Source organism: Lithobates pipiens, unplaced genomic scaffold, assembly GCF_037356315.1.
Source record: "Lithobates pipiens isolate NorthernLeopardFrog02 unplaced genomic scaffold, aLitPip1_a1.2 Scaffold_19, whole genome shotgun sequence".
NCBI lineage: Eukaryota > Metazoa > Chordata > Amphibia > Anura > Ranidae > Lithobates > Lithobates pipiens.
In genome coordinates, this window is record NW_027507764.1 from 93,002,827 (window position 1) to 93,020,888 (window position 18,062).

At 38.6% G+C, this 18,062-nt stretch overlaps 1 protein-coding gene across 1 annotated transcript in view; it reads right to left on the reverse strand.

Annotated features, from left to right (window-relative positions):
• NRP1 (neuropilin 1) overlaps nt 1–18,062 on the reverse strand; it is a 245,907-nt gene that overhangs the window by 153,711 nt on the left and 74,134 nt on the right. Inside the window, exon 3 of the mRNA XM_077491091.1 lies at nt 7,031–7,212. Coding sequence (XP_077347217.1) covers nt 7,031–7,212 — 182 coding nt within the window. The remainder of the gene's footprint in view (nt 1–7,030; nt 7,213–18,062) is intronic.

The window sequence follows — 18,062 nt, forward strand, 5'->3', positions numbered from 1 at the left end:
ATATATATATATATATGTATATATATATATATATATATATATATATATATATATATATAGATATATATATATATATATATATATATATAGATATATATATAGATATAGATATAGATAAATATAGATATATATATATGCTTCAACACACAATTATAAGTATTTAAAAAGTTACCTGTTGATAATGACAGAAATATTGAGATATGCACATACAAATGGAATCCATGGAAGAAGTAGACCATTGGGAGGTTTTATTCCCAACAGGGCATACAGTAATCAACGGTCTTGACGCATTTAATGTCATTGTGCTTAGTCATATGAGACTGATGACTAAGCTCAACAGTGCAAAACATGTCAAGTCGTTTTAGCTATTATATTTTCTTTTTGGAAAAAAGCCATTTTTTTTACGTTTTTCATGGACTCCACTTGTAAATGTATATAGACATTACAGCCTGGCAAAGCTGGGGAGTCGACAGTCAAGAAAGGGCATGGATGCATGCCAGTCTGCGAGTGACAGCGGTACTTTATAAGATCTTATAAGCCGTTACTTTCTGTGCACATGGATGAGCGAGTTTGGGGTAGAGCAATTTGAGTGGCCTGCACAAAATCCTGACCTCAACCTGATAGAACAGCTTTGGAATGAATTAGAGTGAAGACTGCAAGCCAGGCCTTCTTGTCCAACATCAGTGCCTGACCTTACAAATGCGCTTCTGGAAGAATGGTCAAACATTCCCATAGAGACACTCCTAAACCTTGTGGACAGCCTTCCCAGAAGAGTTGAAGCTGGTATAGCTGAAAATGGTGGGCCAACTCAATATTGAACCCAGCGGACTAAGATTGGGATGCCATTAAAGCTCATGTGCGTGTAAAGGCAGGCCTCCCAATACTTTTGATAATATAGTGTAAGTAAAGAAGGGAAGACTGTTTTTACCAACTGCAAAACTATGTAATAATAACAACAGCAGATCAGGTATTGAAAAGGAAGTAAAAACATATTACCAGGTTGTAGCGGTTTATGCAAGTCAGCAGGGTTCGATACAAGAATAGAGGCAATCAGTACAAAATAAATATAAAAGGTAAGGGGGATAAAATCAGCCTGGCGTGGAAAGTGAGAAGAGTCCATTGATTTAGATTAGAAATGGTCCTGAGACAGGTATCATTATAACACATGCTGCGGATATGAGCAACTACCTTGATTTAATGAAGCTTTATATCCCTCTGTTATTTCTTTCTACCCGGCAATATGTTACTTCCTGCCATGCATCAAGTCAGATTACTTGTTTAAATGCACATCAAGCCACAGCAGGGTTTTGATTATCCAATACTGTGTCAAAGTAAGTCCTAAATCAGGCAAGCGTTCCTTGGATATGCCACTGCTACAGAGGCTTTTTAAGGCAAATATAATTCTATGTGTTCAAATGTAAAAGTGTATTTTCTTTCCGGATAATTCTATGAAATTTCACTGATGCCTTGCAACTGATTATTAATTAATATGACTACCGCTTGTATGGGTGTAAATAGTTAAGTAGGATGATAGGGCAAACTAAACGTTTTCTCTTAACCAACTTACTCTGCATACAATGGCCCATACAGGTATAGTGCCCTCAAAAGGCAACAAAAGAGTGCTGCCACCTTCTCAATTTATGTTTGATCAAATACTTCCACCAGGACTATGTTAATAAAGGGAGGGGTTAATTTGCCCCACCCCATGAGGTCAAAGGGCCAACAAAAAGACTTAGAAGAAACTCTTGGCAATGCTTTTTAAGGAAGGTTATACTCCCTCTAAGCCCTTGTACACACGGTCGGAGATTCCGACAACCAAATCCATCGGATTTTGTCCGACAGATGTTGTCCGAAACTGTTGCATAGACACGGTCGGACAAAGTTGTCGGAAAATCTGACGTGATTACGTTATTTCGTTACGACGGGACTACGTTCACGCTAGTAGCCAATAGCTTTGGTGTAGGAATTTGATCTGAGCATGCGTGGCACTTTGTGAGATCGGAATTCTCTACACATGATCGGAGTATGTCCGATCGGAGCATTTTGTCGGAAAATTTTACCAACAAGTTGGAAAACTTGGTCCGTCGCATACTCCGACGGAAACAGTCCGATGTAGACCACACACAGTCGAATATCCGACAAAACGGTCCGGTCGGACACATTCCGTCGGAATCTCCGACCGTGTGTACAAGGGCTTAGGTTTATTTTTGTCATCTTTGTCCCATTGGGGAGATTTGCCCTCACTTTCTGTTCCAAAGCCAAAACAGGAAATGAGAGGAAATCCTGAAAATTAAGGAAATCTCTTACGGACCTCCAGGTCACCAGAAATAAAGCCCTCCCGGAAGACTTCCCCTCTGTATATACTCGAGTATAAGCTGACCCGAATATAAGTCGAGGCACCTAATTTTACCACAAAAAACTGGAAAAACGTATTGACTCAAATATAAGCCTAGGGTGGGAAATGCAACAGGTACTGTAAGTGGAAAAGAGGGTCAACAATGCCCATCTGCAGCCTCACTGTGCCCATTTGCAGCCTCAATGTGCCAACTGCATGCTCCACTGTGCCATCCCAATGCCTCACTGAGCCATCTCCATGTCTCACTGAGCCTTCTCCATGTCTCACTGTGCCATCTGCATGCACTGCTGTACAATCTCCCTGCCTCACTGTGTCCATCTGCAGCCACATGTACCTGATCTCCTGATCTTCCCGCGCTGTGACGTGGAAGAATCATGTTCAGGATAGGAAAGTTTTGTCCGCTGGCCACGGGAAACCACAAAATGTGGCAAAAACATGCAAAATTGCATTTTCCCATGGCAGCGGTACATCACAGCGAAGTGTACATGAAGCCTAAATGAAATGAAAAGTAAAGTATTATAAGGCTCCATAAGGCTCCATGTACACTAGAATTTTTTTAAGCTCCCAGAAGCTGGTATTAGCATTTTTTGTTCTGCTCCTAGAAACTGATAGTGTTATCCTATGTGTTCATGCACACTACATTAGGCTATTATCGTTTTTGGAGCTTCAATGTCTAGGAGCAGAAAATAGTTTTTTGGAGCATTTTTCCAGCAGAAAAAAAATGCTGAATGCTCCTAAATGCTCCTAAACACTGTAAAAATGCTCCTTTTCCCTTTATGTATTGGAAAACCTCTAATAAAATGCTAATGCTCCTAAAAGCTACTAAAGCACTACTATAAGCCAGAACAAAAATGCTATTAACAACATTTTTCATCCAACGTCTAGCATTTTTTGAGCTTATAAAAACACTAGTGTGCATAGAGCCTAAATATATACTGTAAATTTCCCCTAGATGGCTCAATGAGCAGTTTTATACTTTGGCTTAATTTAGGTATTTACAGGGCAGAATCAATTTTGCCCAAATCATTCTGCTCATCCCTACCAGCTAACAGCTTCACCTTTCCCTGCAACATTTTATAAACTCTAAATGTAGCAGCTTCAGTTGGAATGAGCCATTTTATTGACTCTACTTTAGTTAATAATGGCCATTGTCTTTGCTTTATACTGTATAATATTGACTTGATGACATGAGCACTAAAAAAGCCAGTAGACCATATTTTACTGTTGCCAATAAGCTTTTAACATGTAAAAACAGACAGTGAAGTTTAGTATTAAAGGTTAAGTTTACCTTTGTTCACCTTCTTTTTTTTTCTAAATTCAAACTCCTCTATGTACCAATATAGCATTGCAAAAATAAAACAGCTTTCCCTTAATTCTACGCGGCCTTACCTTACTGTCTCCATGACTGCTTAAACACACTGCCCGATTACATCTCCCTTAATTCCTTGACAGACTTTAGGTCATGACACAGGAAGGAGTTGACCAGCTGATCTCATTAGCACACACCCTGCATCATCCACCCTCAGCTGGTCAACTCTTTCCTGTGTCATGACCTAAAGTCTGTCCAGGAAGTATGGCAGAAGTAATCGAGTAGTGTTTTTAAACAGCTATGACTAGAGGGAGGTAAGCCTGTGTAAAATGAATGGAAAGCGGTTTTATTTTTGCAAAAGAAGTACATTAATGCTATATTGGTACATAGGGGAGTTGGAATTTAGAAAAAAAAAAAAGATGAACAAAGGTGAACTTAGCCTTTAATGCTTTACTCTACTTGAATCCAGACATGTACTGTGACGTGCGATATGTGCATTATATTAACTAACGGTAATATTAAACCCTTGTAAATGATCCCACACTGCTGCCTCTACAGGCTTTTCCAGCAGCAGGAGGAATAGACTGCAGTATTTTCAATATCAATGTGAAGTTGAATTGAGCAGCTGTGTCAACATCATACTTCACTAGCTGCTAGAAGGGGCATGAAGAGACTCACGCTGGGCTTTCCAAGGGTAGCCACTGTACTGAAGGGATAGGAAATTGAAGATCATGAGATAAGGCAGGGCACAACCTTCATGAAAAGAACTTACTCCAACTTTACAAGTATTGTTCTCCAAATATCATCCTATGTGGCAACCTTTCACTCTGATCTAATTTTATCAGAATAACAAAATATATGTATTTATATGACCATTAAAATTTATAGAAATTTACTACGAGGAAGCAATGCTCCTAATTACTTGACATAGAAATGTAATGTTTGAATCGTCTACATACACTGGGCATTTATATTCCTATATGCTGTTTCTATGGCTGTTTCTGCCCAAAAAATAAAATCCAAATAAAATAATAAGTCCAAAATATTCTTTAAGTAAGCCTGCCACAAATATGGTACATGTAAACTGAGAATAAGGTTCAAACAATGCAATTTATTAGTTATATTATTTGTATTATATTTTAATATTACTAGTCCAGTAGACCTAAAGTGATATATAAACCTTAATCGATCTTGTAAAAGTCAAGATTGGCCCTTCTCTGACTTAAATATTGAAACTAGCTGACTTTTCGACCTATAGGAACAGATGAGAGGTGGCAGTGTACAGGCTCAAGTTTGACTTTACAGGAAATGTCAAGATTTGGAAATAGCTTTAGCTGCCTGTTTGTCTAGATATACCGATTATTTATATATAGAGAGAGGATGATTTACTGAAGGCAAATCAGTTATTATGTTTGCAAGGAAAAGTTGCACCTTTACAGGGACATTTTCCCCAGAGCTTAGTGAATGTGGTGGAATTTCACTTTGCAATACCCAATTATGTGCAAGGAAAATAAAAAACAGCATGTTTGCTTGAACATGATTGGATGATGTAAGTCAGCATAGCTTCACTGCATTCCCTAAGCTCTGGGGAAAATTCAGTTGTAAAGTGCAACTTCCCTTGCCAATTGAAATGCCTATTTGCCTTTAGTAAATGGACCCCATGATTTTCACTGGAGGTAACCTCTGTGTATGCATTTTTTAATCATAAGTTCAGAATGAAATGCCGAGGTTTGTAACAGGTTTTAGGACAAAACTTTCTTAATACTAAAAAGCATGTCTGACGCTAGAGACCTGAGCTATACCAGACATATAAAAATCTTAGTTTTAAACAGATAAAACCTCACTTTTTTTTTTAAAACCATGAAATAGAGAGTGTCAAGTGGAAAACAGATTGCCCTAGGTAGGAATAATCCCAGCTGTAAAATGTAAGCAGTGCTGGGAATTTTAGTTTTTCTAAACATTATTCTAAGTAAAGAATTCTATAAATTACAGAGCAATACCAGGAACCTGAAAAATCAAACAGCATTTATCAATAGTTTCTGGAATGCAACCGAAGATTTCATAACACAAGCAACACATTCCAGGGAATTGCAGCTACACTTGGCTCTATTGAAATTTCTGTGCAATACAGAAAAATAATTTAAGGATCAGCCCACTCGAGACGTTTCAGGTATTGGGGGACTCTCTCACAAACGTGGTGACTGTTTCCATTATGATGTCCTTTATGCCTACCCCTGCTGAAAATTAAGACCCCCAACACACCCCACATAACTAAAACCGCCATACTATCCATGCCAGAAAGTGAACAAAGAGGACAAAAGTAAGATTAAAATAGGACAAAGCACATATGCTATATGACCAAAAGGTGATAGACACCTGACCATCACACCTACCTAGATGACCAAATGATTGGCCATTTCGTTTCCAGTCAAGGAAACTGTTACTGTTACAGTTACAGCATAGCCAGCCGATTCTGCACATCTGACATTTTATTAACAGTTTGGGAAAGCCTAATTTCTGTTCCAACATGACTGTGCCCCAGTGTGCAAAGCCAGGTTCATAAAGACATGGTCGTATGGGGATGTGGAAAAACACCTGTGGCCTGCTCAAAGCCCTGACCTCAACCCTATTAAACACCTTTGGGATGAATTGAAATGCTGATTGTAAACCAGGTTTTTGGGTACAACATCAATATCTGACCCCACAAATGTTCTTCTGACGGATTGGACACAATTTCCCAAAGGTATAGATCTAATTACTGTGGAAAACCTTTGCAGAAGAGTGGAGGCTGCTTTCGATGCAAAGATGAGGTAAGGGGGAAACAACTTTATATCAATTCCCCTAGGGAAACTGTGCTAACTTAAATCATCCCATTGTGTCCAATCAACTAAAATTCCTTTTATTTTAATTTTCCATGCACATGATTGGGTATTCCTTGCAAGGTACATTTTTACCACATACGGTAGGCTAAATGGAAATTCCCTAGCAAAGCGAGTATGCTTTACCCCCTTAGTAAATCAATCCTATAGTGTATAAAAATGCAAAGATGCCTGCTTAGTGGTTAGGACTTCTGCCTGGCAGTGCTAGGGTCATTGGTTTGAATCCCAACCATGCCACTAACTGCACGGATTATGCACCTGCATGGGTTTCCTCCCACAATCCAAAGACATGCTCATGGGTTTATTGGCTCCTGTCTAAATTGGCCCTAGTATGTGTGTTGAAAACCTTAGATTGTAAGCTCCGTGAGGGCAAGGACTGACGTAAATGTATATTATATATCTGTAAAAGCACTTCATAAATACCTGTAATAAACAATTTTACCAGGTGAAATGTCATATATGTGAAATGTGTTCTTTGGGACTGACCTGCTTTCAAAATCTCATAGCGAATTGAAAATCCAGCACCATGTGTTTCATAGTCTGATACAAATCGGATAAACAAAGAAGGTCCATTAGAGATCAGCGATGGTGGTGCAATCTTTCCACAGAATTTCCCCAAGAGGCGGCCAGTAGAATTCACTCCATCATACACTTCCACATAGTCATATCTGGTAAAGAAAGGAAAGAACAAATGTTTTGGTCATACATGTGCTTAGAAGATCATGGCCATAATTTAGACTTTTGAAATTTAGCAAAATGAAAACAGTTGTGTTTTTATAAATCTTCTGAGCATCATTGTCCATGTTAGAAGATCATAACAATGGCATTAATCAACATTGATTTTGTCAAATTTTTATTATGTAGGCTGCACTTATGATCTGAAAACAACCTTTTTTTTAATGTGTCGTTTGTATGCGCTCATTCTGTAATCGTTTTTAGCAGCTGCATGCAAGCTTTGCTTTTTCAATGAATACTGTGCCCCTATGATTTTTTGATGAAGAGCAAAAACACATTTATCTCATAGATTTGGAATGCAACGTTGTCTTTATTACAGTGGGGGTACCATTCCTTGTGAAAACCTGATTTTTAATGATTAATTAGCCTGACATGACTTTCCAGGGCTGACTGCAACCTGACATCATCATAAATAAATGTCAATGTCATCAAATGGGAGCCATATTCATTGGAAACTTGGGGAAATCAAAATGATCAAGGCTTTTGTAAAGGTTTATCTGAGCCTAAAAGATATTTAAAAGGAAAGGAAATCAATAATGTACTGAAAAATTCTTGATCATGGTTTGTTAATATGCTCTTAGTTTGCACAAAACCCTATTTGTATAACTCCCTAGCCGAATTACATATGTCCCAAAATATTCCCTACTGAGCCAGAACATTCTTCATTTGGAACACCTTAACCACTTCCCGACCAGCGCACGACAATGTACGTAGACAGAATGGCACAGGCAGGCATATTGGCGTACATGTACGTACAATCTTCAATGCCGCCCTGCCATCGGGAGCGCTATGATCGGGACCCCCGTGAGTCCGGTCGCAGGGCCCGCGGACTCGATCGCCGCGGGCATACTCGCGATCGTCTCACGGGAAGGCTGAATGGAGGAAATGCCGTGTAAACAGCATTTCTCCATTCTGCCTAGCAACTAGTGACGCTGATCTCTGCTCCATGTGATTGGAGCAGAGATCAGTGTTCACTAAATGAAAGCCCAACCCCCCACAGTTAGTAACACACCCCTAAGGACACTTAACCCCTACACTGCCACCCACTGGTTAACCCTTTCACTGCCAGTGTCATTTACACAGGAATCACTGCATTTATATAGCAGTGATTACTGTATAAATGACAATGGTCCCAAAAATGTGTCAAAAATGTCCGATGGGTCCCCCACAATGTCGCAGTCACAATAAAAATCGCTGATTGCCGCCATTACTAGTAAAAAAAATAATAATAAAAAATTATTAATAAAAATGCTATAAAACTATCCCTATTTTGTAAACGCTATAACTTTTGCGCAAACCAATCAATAATCGCTTATTGCGATTTTTTTTTACCAAAAATATGTAGAAGAATACGTATCGGCCTAAACTGAGGGAAAAAAATGTTTTTTTATATATTTTTGGGGGATATTTATTATAACAAAAAGTAAAAAATAATGCGTTTTTTTCAAAATTGTTGCTCTATTTTTGTTTATAGCGCAAAAAATAAAAACCGCAGGGGTGATCAAATACCACCAAAAGAAAGCTCTATTTGTGGGAAAAAAAGGACGTCAATTTTGTCTGGGAGCCACGTCACACGACCGCGCAATTGTCAGTTAAAGCGACGCAGTGCCGAATCGCAAAAAGTGGTCTGGTCTTTGACCAGCAAAATGGTCCGGTCTGTAAGTGGTTAAGGTGCAGTCTATTCTACAAAATGGGCTTGTTTTGTGTAAATAAGGGTAACTTTAGGGCTTAACTGGGGTGGAATTTGCACATATTAACATGAAATGTTAGGAGGAACACAACTTAGTTGTGTTATTTGACATTGACCAATATAAGTTCAGTATAAAGTCTTGTGGTTCATTGATTGAGCCTTATTAACAAATGGCTGATGGGATTCGGAAAATACTGCAGCTGAGCTCAGTCAGAAAGGCCACTCTGTTTCCCTTAACAATGATGCAATGAATGCAGCTAAATTTCAGGAAGCTTTGAAAGTGGAGCCGCAGCTTCATGTCACATGGTTCTATGTTGTGTCATTTTTGTGTGACACAGCAAGAGGTCTTTTGTGCGTGGGATTGAGAACACCTGGTCTTAGGTGTTCACGTGGCTTAGCAACAGCTGTATGCAAAAAATTGGCAACAAGGTGATTTAAAGTTATGAAGTGGCCTGGATGAATAGTAAGAAGTTCTGAATATGTCAGCTGCGTTTTGTATTTGATAGCTGAAACTGAACATTTAAAAGTACTGGAGAGAAGGCTTAAACCCATACAGGCAATCAGTGTTTTCTTTGTACCGGGCACCATAGATGGATCTGCATGCCTTGATTCTAAACTGTCACTGATTGATCAGATTTGTTTACATCCCTTTAGTTTATGGCAGCTTTTCCCAACCATGTTTACGTGAAATCCTAAGGTTCCTCTAGATGTTGCTAGGGGTTTCTTGAGCAATTTATGCCTCTTAGATAAACAAGTACTGAAACCAACAATCTTTTTAATTATCTGTAAGGGAACGGGGTGTAGATGGCCACAGTGATCACCAAAAAGGAGCATTCTTCTTAATGATCATAACTGTACGGAGCATTTTTCCCACCAGCCATCATGCTACTTTACCATAAGCAGTATCGTTAGGGTTTCCTTGAGCCTGTAAAGTTATTTAAAGGGGTCTTTATGGTTAAAAAGTTGGAGAAAGATTGGTTTATGGTAACGATTTCACGCTGTGCATACCTACTTTAGCTTGCAGTGGTTGGCCGGTGTAGCCACATGTGGATAACTGGACCACTCTATCCATGAGACTCTGAATAGCTGCTAGATGTAGACCCCCCCCCCCCCCCCCCCCCACAGACCATTTGACCTGGGTATTGGGTGGGTAAACACACACACACACATATATATATATATATATATATATATATATATATATATATATATATACTGTATATAATAAATGTTGTTCTTTAATCAATAACAGATTTAAATTGCAATATTTAAGATATACAGTATAAGGATAAATGTTTGAATGAAAAAAAGAGTCCAAGGGATTGGCGATCTTTCTACATGAAAAAAAAAAATAGCACTATAATTAAATTAACAGATCCAGTTTAACAAGATAAAATCAAATACTAAAGAAAAATGCAGCATCACACAAAAAGATGAGAGATTTAAAAGATCTTTCTATAAAATATTCATTTCAGATCTACACAAAATACATCAAACTAAATGCCTGCAGCTATTTAATTGTAAGATGTATGTGCTTTTAAAATGCATCACATAAGCAGCACAACTAAATTAAATTATTAGCTGTTTAAAAACAAATGAAATCATGTTGTATTTGTCCATGTGTATATTATTTCCTACATTTATTTAACATAAATAGCATATGAATTACACAGAATTATATATATTATATATATAGAATTATATATATATATATGCTGTATGTATTTATAGATCCCTTCAAAATATATAAATGATAGGGTTATACTTTTATATTTTTATTATTTTCTTCTTATGGCTCTTAATGCTGCTTTTAGCTGTCTTGTACCAAGTAAGCGTAAGACAAATGTTCAGTAGAGGGGTCCACTGGGACCAAGACGCAATGATATCACTGGTTAGTGCAGGCAGGTAATGGGTTTTCTTTGCAAAAGAAAAAAAAAAAGCATTACCTCATCAAGTTAATTTGTATTCCAGTATTGCTGAACATCAAAAAGAAAGAAAAATGACACTGGTGGGTCATACGCATTAGCATATGTGGATTATTGAATTAGCTACACGTCGCTCAATACATTTGGCCTGTTATGGTGGCTCTTGGTACTTGAGCTACCAAATATGCTGTGTTATTGCAAATTCATAGCAAATTGCTTGGAAGTTGAAGACTGTTTGGAACTCCAGGACAAAAAAGCCTATGTCTGTTCTGCTTTTCCTGAATGATACAGACTGCACAAAAACACTACATCTATTATTCTTCCATAAACGATTACTTGCAATAAAACTGGAATGATTGCATGGTTAAAAAAGTCACTTCCTGTAACTTTGTAAGCTAAATGGCCAAGTTACAATTTTCCACAAACCCTTTGGCAGTATAGTTGTGCGTGAAGGATATATAAATGATGTGTATTTCATTTGTTTGGCCTGAACTCATTAGTGACTGGTTTCATTTCATATGTTGCTATTTTCTAAACTGTGTTTGGCCTGTGGAAAATACTTGGTTGCATTCATTTCCAACGCACGTGATAGCAGTTTCTGAGTACACCTGGGGTCTTCACAAATGAAAGGCCACCGTTTTGTGGCTTGAGCCAACATTTGTATGAGAATGCAGCCTGTATAATGAAGCATGGAGCCTCCAATATGTTACAGTAAAGTCAAACAAGAACATTTTGTATTTAATCTGACTCGGGGGACATTTACTGAATGGCTCAAATTATTACTCCAACAGTCACCTTGTGCAGCTGTGTATATGGCTGTGGTTAGCCTTATTTTTGAATGTCCCTGGCTTTTACTGTATCTTGCTAAAAAAGGCCAGGTGTTTCCAGATTCTAAGCACTGTACTCTGTCATATTCAGAGAAGTCTTCACAGCACAGAATCATGGGACAAGAGACTGGACTCTTGCACAGAAGCAAACTTTTTGGGCGGTGGTCTGGTTTTCTTTGGCCTTACAATGTTGGCTGAGGCCACCTCCCCTATCACGAGGCTGATCTAATCTGAGCTTGCAACATCTTCCCCTCACCTCTAATGCGATCCAAGGTCATCAAAAACTTCACTTCTCTATAGTTGATGGTAATCCCACCTCCCGAATGGGCCTGAAACTCAGCTTCTAAAAATATGGGTGAATATTTTCACTTTATTATAATACAATATACTAATGGTATCTCAAATTTCAGGTTATTTATGACACCCACTTTAAGTCATTCCAGCCTCACCTTATCCTGTCTACATTGGGGGGTATAACCTCTGTGTATTATATTATAACAAGGAGAACTGCACATCGTTGTCCAATCTGAAAAAGATCTTCACTGATGTATCAAATAGTATAGCTGTACACTAACATGGTTCCCATCCAGGACTGCTCCTTCTGTACACGTTTCGCCAAATTGTCTTGATAGCAAGGATATGGTTCGTTTCACTCAAGCCAGTTTTGTGTAAAGTGTTATTGAGGAGTGGTCTGGGATAGGGACCATGCCAATGTGCAGCTGTACTATTTGATACATCAGAAAAGATATTTTTTTGGATTGAACGACAATGTGCAGTATGGATGACAAGCATTGACAAGCTTTAAGAACTGGCACCTGGGCTACTGCAGCATGAGATGAGAGGCATAGGATTTTGAGTGATGTTTTATGCCTGCAAATAACTACAACCCTGTCTTTTTAGGATTAGGAAAGCTGAGATATAGCTGTCACATTCAATGTCAATTAAGAGGTATTGCGCTTTGAGGACACATTCCAAAGAGTGCGAATAGCAGATCTTTTTCATTGTGTATTTTGAAGTATATATTGATAAAAAAATAAGTCATAAAAACAGGTACATGCCTTGACATAATTTTGCCTGCACAGAAATGTCTGCAGTGAAAACAAAATAAGTCCTTTCGTTATTGTTTCCTGTGCAAAGAGACAGAAAGCCCCAGAAATAAGAGCTCTGGCCACTAGGGAGCCTGCGTCCTGGCGAGCCTGTGGCAAGATCACGGCTGCATAGTTAATTCTCTATAGCGAGTGTCAAAAAGGTACACATTGTAGTCTTTTGGGGCCAGTACAAATGATTTACCTTGTAGTAAAACACATATACAGCTCTGATAGGAACCTGCCCTCCTGGGCCATTAGGAAACTGTTGTCAACAGACAGGTTACTGGATGAGAGGTTTATTAAAAATATCAGAAACAAGATTTACACAAAACAAATGATTTGAGCTGCCAACAAACTGAATTTAAACATTTGTAGAAATCACAGACATTTTTATTTAACCTAAACATGCTTATTAAAGCAGAACTGTATCTGAGCACCACAAACCGAAAAACATTATTTAATTAATTTTTAATATTCAAAGCATTCTCACCAATCCATCCATGTCCCCTGCTTTATTTTATTGAGAAATCATACCCCCTAACATTTCTAGCTGTGGCCATTTTGAGTAAGGGCAGATGATTCATGTAGCATTTACATCTGCCTTAGCATGCAGGCATGAGGGTGTGCTTAGCTGATAAACCCCCTCTTCCTCTCCTCCAAATGAAAGTAAAAGAGTACCCATGAAGACTCCTGGGGTGTATGAGATCACTTTGGCCTAGGCCAGAAACCAGGAAGCAACTGAAGAAATGTAAAAAAAAGTTTAAAACAAGAAAATATAATATACAGGCATACCCCACTGTTAAGTACACAATGGGGTTTATTTACTAAATCTGGAAAGTTTAAAATCAGGCTCACATCTGCATAGAAACCAATGAGCTTCTAACCTCAGCTTGTTCAATTAAGCTTTGGTAATAAAACCTGTAAGCTCATTGGTTCCTATGCAGAAGGGAGTCTTTTTTTGCACTTTCCAGCTTTAGTAAATAAACCCCATTGTGTACATAAAAGTGGGGTATGCCTGTACCTTCCTATCTAATTACCAAAGCTTTAACACTTTAAGGAGCAACTCTGCTTTAGGAAGAGTGGGGTGAAATTTTATCTCCAATTGGCACTTCAATGATTTTCTGGGGTTTTCAGCAGTGGCCCCCCTAATCCAATGCGCCCGGCCTCTAATCTACATGCAGGGCTCTTGGCCAATCAGGAAGCGGGTCCTGAGTCCCATCACTTGACTGGCCGAGAGGAGAATCGATCCTATAGGCCGCACAACAGGAGGAGGAAGGAGAATGGAGGAGATGCACAGTGGAAGGTGCCGTGATGCTAAGGAGGCGGAGACGCAGGGGTAGGTGCACTTAAAAGCAGCATCACCTACCTTCTAGTAGTTCCTACATAAAAATATAAGTCACAGAAATAGATATACAATGCGACAGACATTGTACTATCATTCTCCATTTCCATAGTGTTAGCTCCACTCTCCTGTTATTATATCAGTTGTGCACTATAGTTTGACTGCATTGTCCATAAGACCTCTGTGCTTAAGCACTACCATACAATAGTGTAGTAATTTATCTATGGGAGCATAAAGAACAGAAAGCTAATTTTTACTGATAAAAGAAAGGATACTGTAAGCCCTTGTACACACGGTTGGACATTCTGACCGAAAATGTCTGATCGGACCGTATTGTCGGATAATCTGACCGTGTGTGGGCTCCATCGCTCTGTTTCCGTCGGAATATCCGACCGACAAAGTTTTAGCTCTTGTACACACGGTCGGACATTCTGACAACAAAATCCGTCGGATTTTGACCGAAACTGGTGTTGCATACACACGGTCGGACAAAATTGTCAGAAAATCCGATCGTTCGGAACATGATGACGTTATTTAGTTACGACGGGACTACGTTCAGGCTAGTAGCCAATAGCTTTGGTCTAGGAATTTGATCTGAGCATACGTGGCACTTTGTCCGATCAGAATTCTCTACAAACGGTCAGACAAAGTCCAATTGGATCATGTTGTCGGAAAATTTTATAGCCAAGCTCTAAAACTTTGTCGGTTGGATATTCCGACGGAAACAGTCCGATGGAGCCCACACACGGTCGGATTATCCAACAACACGGTCCGATCGGACATTTTCCGTCAGAATGTCCGACTGTGTGTACAAGGGCTTAGAGCTGGGCTATAAAATTTTCCGACAACATGATCCAATCGGACTTTGTCCGACTGTTTGTACAGAATTCTGATCGGACAAATTCCTAGACCAAAGCTATTGGCTACTAGCCTGAACCTTCCTCCAGTTAGTTTGAGGTCTCCCTGTTCTTAACTTTGCTTTCATATTGAAAAAACTGCCTTCCTGAACCTTATGCACCCCCCCCAATGTATTTAAAGATTTCAATCACGTCTCCCCTTCCCTTCTTTCCTCCAGAATGTACATATTAAGTTCCTGAAGTCGCTCTCAATATGTTTTATCCCCTCAAACCTTTCACCATTGTTGTTGCCCGTCTCTAGACTAGTTCCATCTTATCAATATCTTTTTTGTAAGTGAGGTCTTTGGAACTGGACACAGTATTCTAAATAAGGTCTCACTAAAGATCATTAAAGCTCTATATAGAGGCATTAGAACCTCCTTCCTCCTGCTAGTGATCCCTCTAGTGATCGGTACCAATCACTCACTGTGTTTATTCATAACTGAAGCACTGTCTGTATGGGGCCCTGTATCAGGTTGTCTGTATGGAGCCCCATTGTTTCTAACAGCAGCCCTGGCTTGAAGTGTGCTCTAAACCAGGGACAACTCTATCTAGGCTGAATGTCAATCTCAGTTGGTCATAATTGTGCTGAAATAGACCTGTGGTGGTATCTAAAAATGCCTAATTTTATGCATGAATCCTGTGTTTGCCACCAAAACATATTGCCGCAAACAAATCCTATGAGCATTTTCAAGCCAACAGAGGCAAAAAAAATTAAAAATCTTATTAGGCTACAATGAACTTAAGGGCTTCCTGATAACTCCGTTTTGCTCTAGGCTTACCCTAGCGTGCATCTAAAAATAATATTATCATTTATCACATAGAATCCCCATCAACATTATTGTTATTTTATTTAAAGAATGTACTAAGAAAAAAAGGTTCCTTCTTTTTAACGGTACATAGTAGTAGACAAGCAAAATAATAATAATAAAAAAAAGGCATTTAATATAACCATGCATACCAACGTTCCTAATGATTTAGAGCCAAAACTGTTAGAGACACTAGAGACAGATAACCCTAAGGGTGGCTCCACTAGCAGACGACTTTTCATGCTTGAGATTCATGAGCATTTAAACACTACTACCAGCATTTTCCAACCCCCCGTTTCAAAACACAAGAAAAACAAAAATAATAAAAAGAGAGAAAATGTGCTGTGATTTCCATATGAAATGATGTTTTGTAATAAGCTCATTCAGATGCGGACGTAGCTTTCTTGGGAAAAACAAAATGCCTGTATTTTAAGTATGTTTTTTCGTTTCTGCCAGTATGAAATAAATACAGTATGTCTCCACATTCTGCTTGGATAAATAATAAGGTTCAAGGCAGGTTGTTTAGTAGAGCCATCTGTACAAGCCTGCACAATGTTACTGTGTGCACATAGAATGTAATAAGTCTAATGAGAAGGAGGTATGCATCATCAGATACTTTATTCCATGCAGGTTGCTGTATTGCACGTTTCATCTCACTACGCTTCAAATTGGTTCTGTAGGCCGCTGACACTCCAGTTTCAAGAGATTTTATCACAAAGGCAAAGATCTGATAGAAGAATCTATTCCCCAACTCATGGAATAAATCTTTGATTTCTAACTTCCTGAAACTGAAAAGAGGTGTAATAATATTGCCAAAGGACACATCCTTGCCATGCACCCCCAATTCCCTACTCATTGTACAGAGCTAAAGGAATTAGTACTCAAGAAATAAAAATCCATAAGTGCTCTTTTTGACCACTACTTATCCTTTATACTGGCTTTTCCAAAAAAATGTATTGATTTATAGATTGGATATAAACGTTTAGTGCAATATAACACTATTGTTATTATACAGGATTTATATAGCGTCAACAGTTTACGCAACATTTTACAACACGAGGGCAGACATGACAGTTACAATACAATACAATTCAGTATAATAATGTTGTTTGAATTTTTTTTATAATAATATAATAATAATAATATAATTGTATTTTTTATAATAATGTCAATTTTGTTAGTATAATATATATTTTTTTTCTTGTATTGGTATAATAAAATGTAATTTATTAATATAATAAGATATTTTTCTTCTTTTTTTTTTTACTTTTAGAATAATTGTATTAGTATAATACACTATATTACCAAAATTATTGGGACTCCTGCCTTTATACGCACAGGGACTTTAATGGCAAGCTTAGCATAATTCATTCACATCAGTTCCTACCCTCAAGGAGCTTACACCCTAAGGTCCCTAACTGCCATTCATACATACACATACTAGGGACAATTTAGACATGATCCAATTAACCTACCAGAATATCTTTGGAGTGTGAGAGGAAACCAGCGTACCCAGAGGAAACCCACGTGAGAACATGTAAACTCCAGGCAGGTTGTGTCATGGTTGGGATACGCACCAGCAACCCTTTTTACTTCTAGGTGAAAGTACTATCCACTACACCACTGTGCCGCCCATATAAATATATACACTATATTGTCAAAAGTATTGGGATGCCCGCCTTTACACTCCCATGAACTTTAAGGGCATCCCAGTCTTAGTTAGTAGGGTTCAATATTGAGATGGTCCACCCTTTGCAGCTATAATAGCTGCAGCTCTTCTAGGAAGGCTGTCCACAAGGTTTAGGAGTGTGTCGATGGAAATGTTTGACCGTTTTTCCAGAAGTGCATTTGTGAAGTCAGGTACTGATGTTGGATGAGAAGGCCTGGCTCACAGTCTCTGCTCTAATTCATCCCAAAGCTGTTCTATCGGGTTGAGGTGCAGGCCAGTCAAGTTCCTCCACCCCAAACTTGCTCATCCATGTCTTTATGGACCTCGGGTTGGAACAGGAAGGGGTAGCCATGTTAAATGAACTGTAGTGTGTTTTTGCAAAACTGAAAACACAGTAAAAAAAATGCATAGGTGTGAACCAGGCCTAAAAGAGAGAGCAAATTAGCAGTTTAAACTGCTATGGAACAAGAATTGGCAAAGAGTTGCTTTCATCAGAGCCTTTTCACACTGGTTTGCCTCCTTTTAATTGTCTTATCT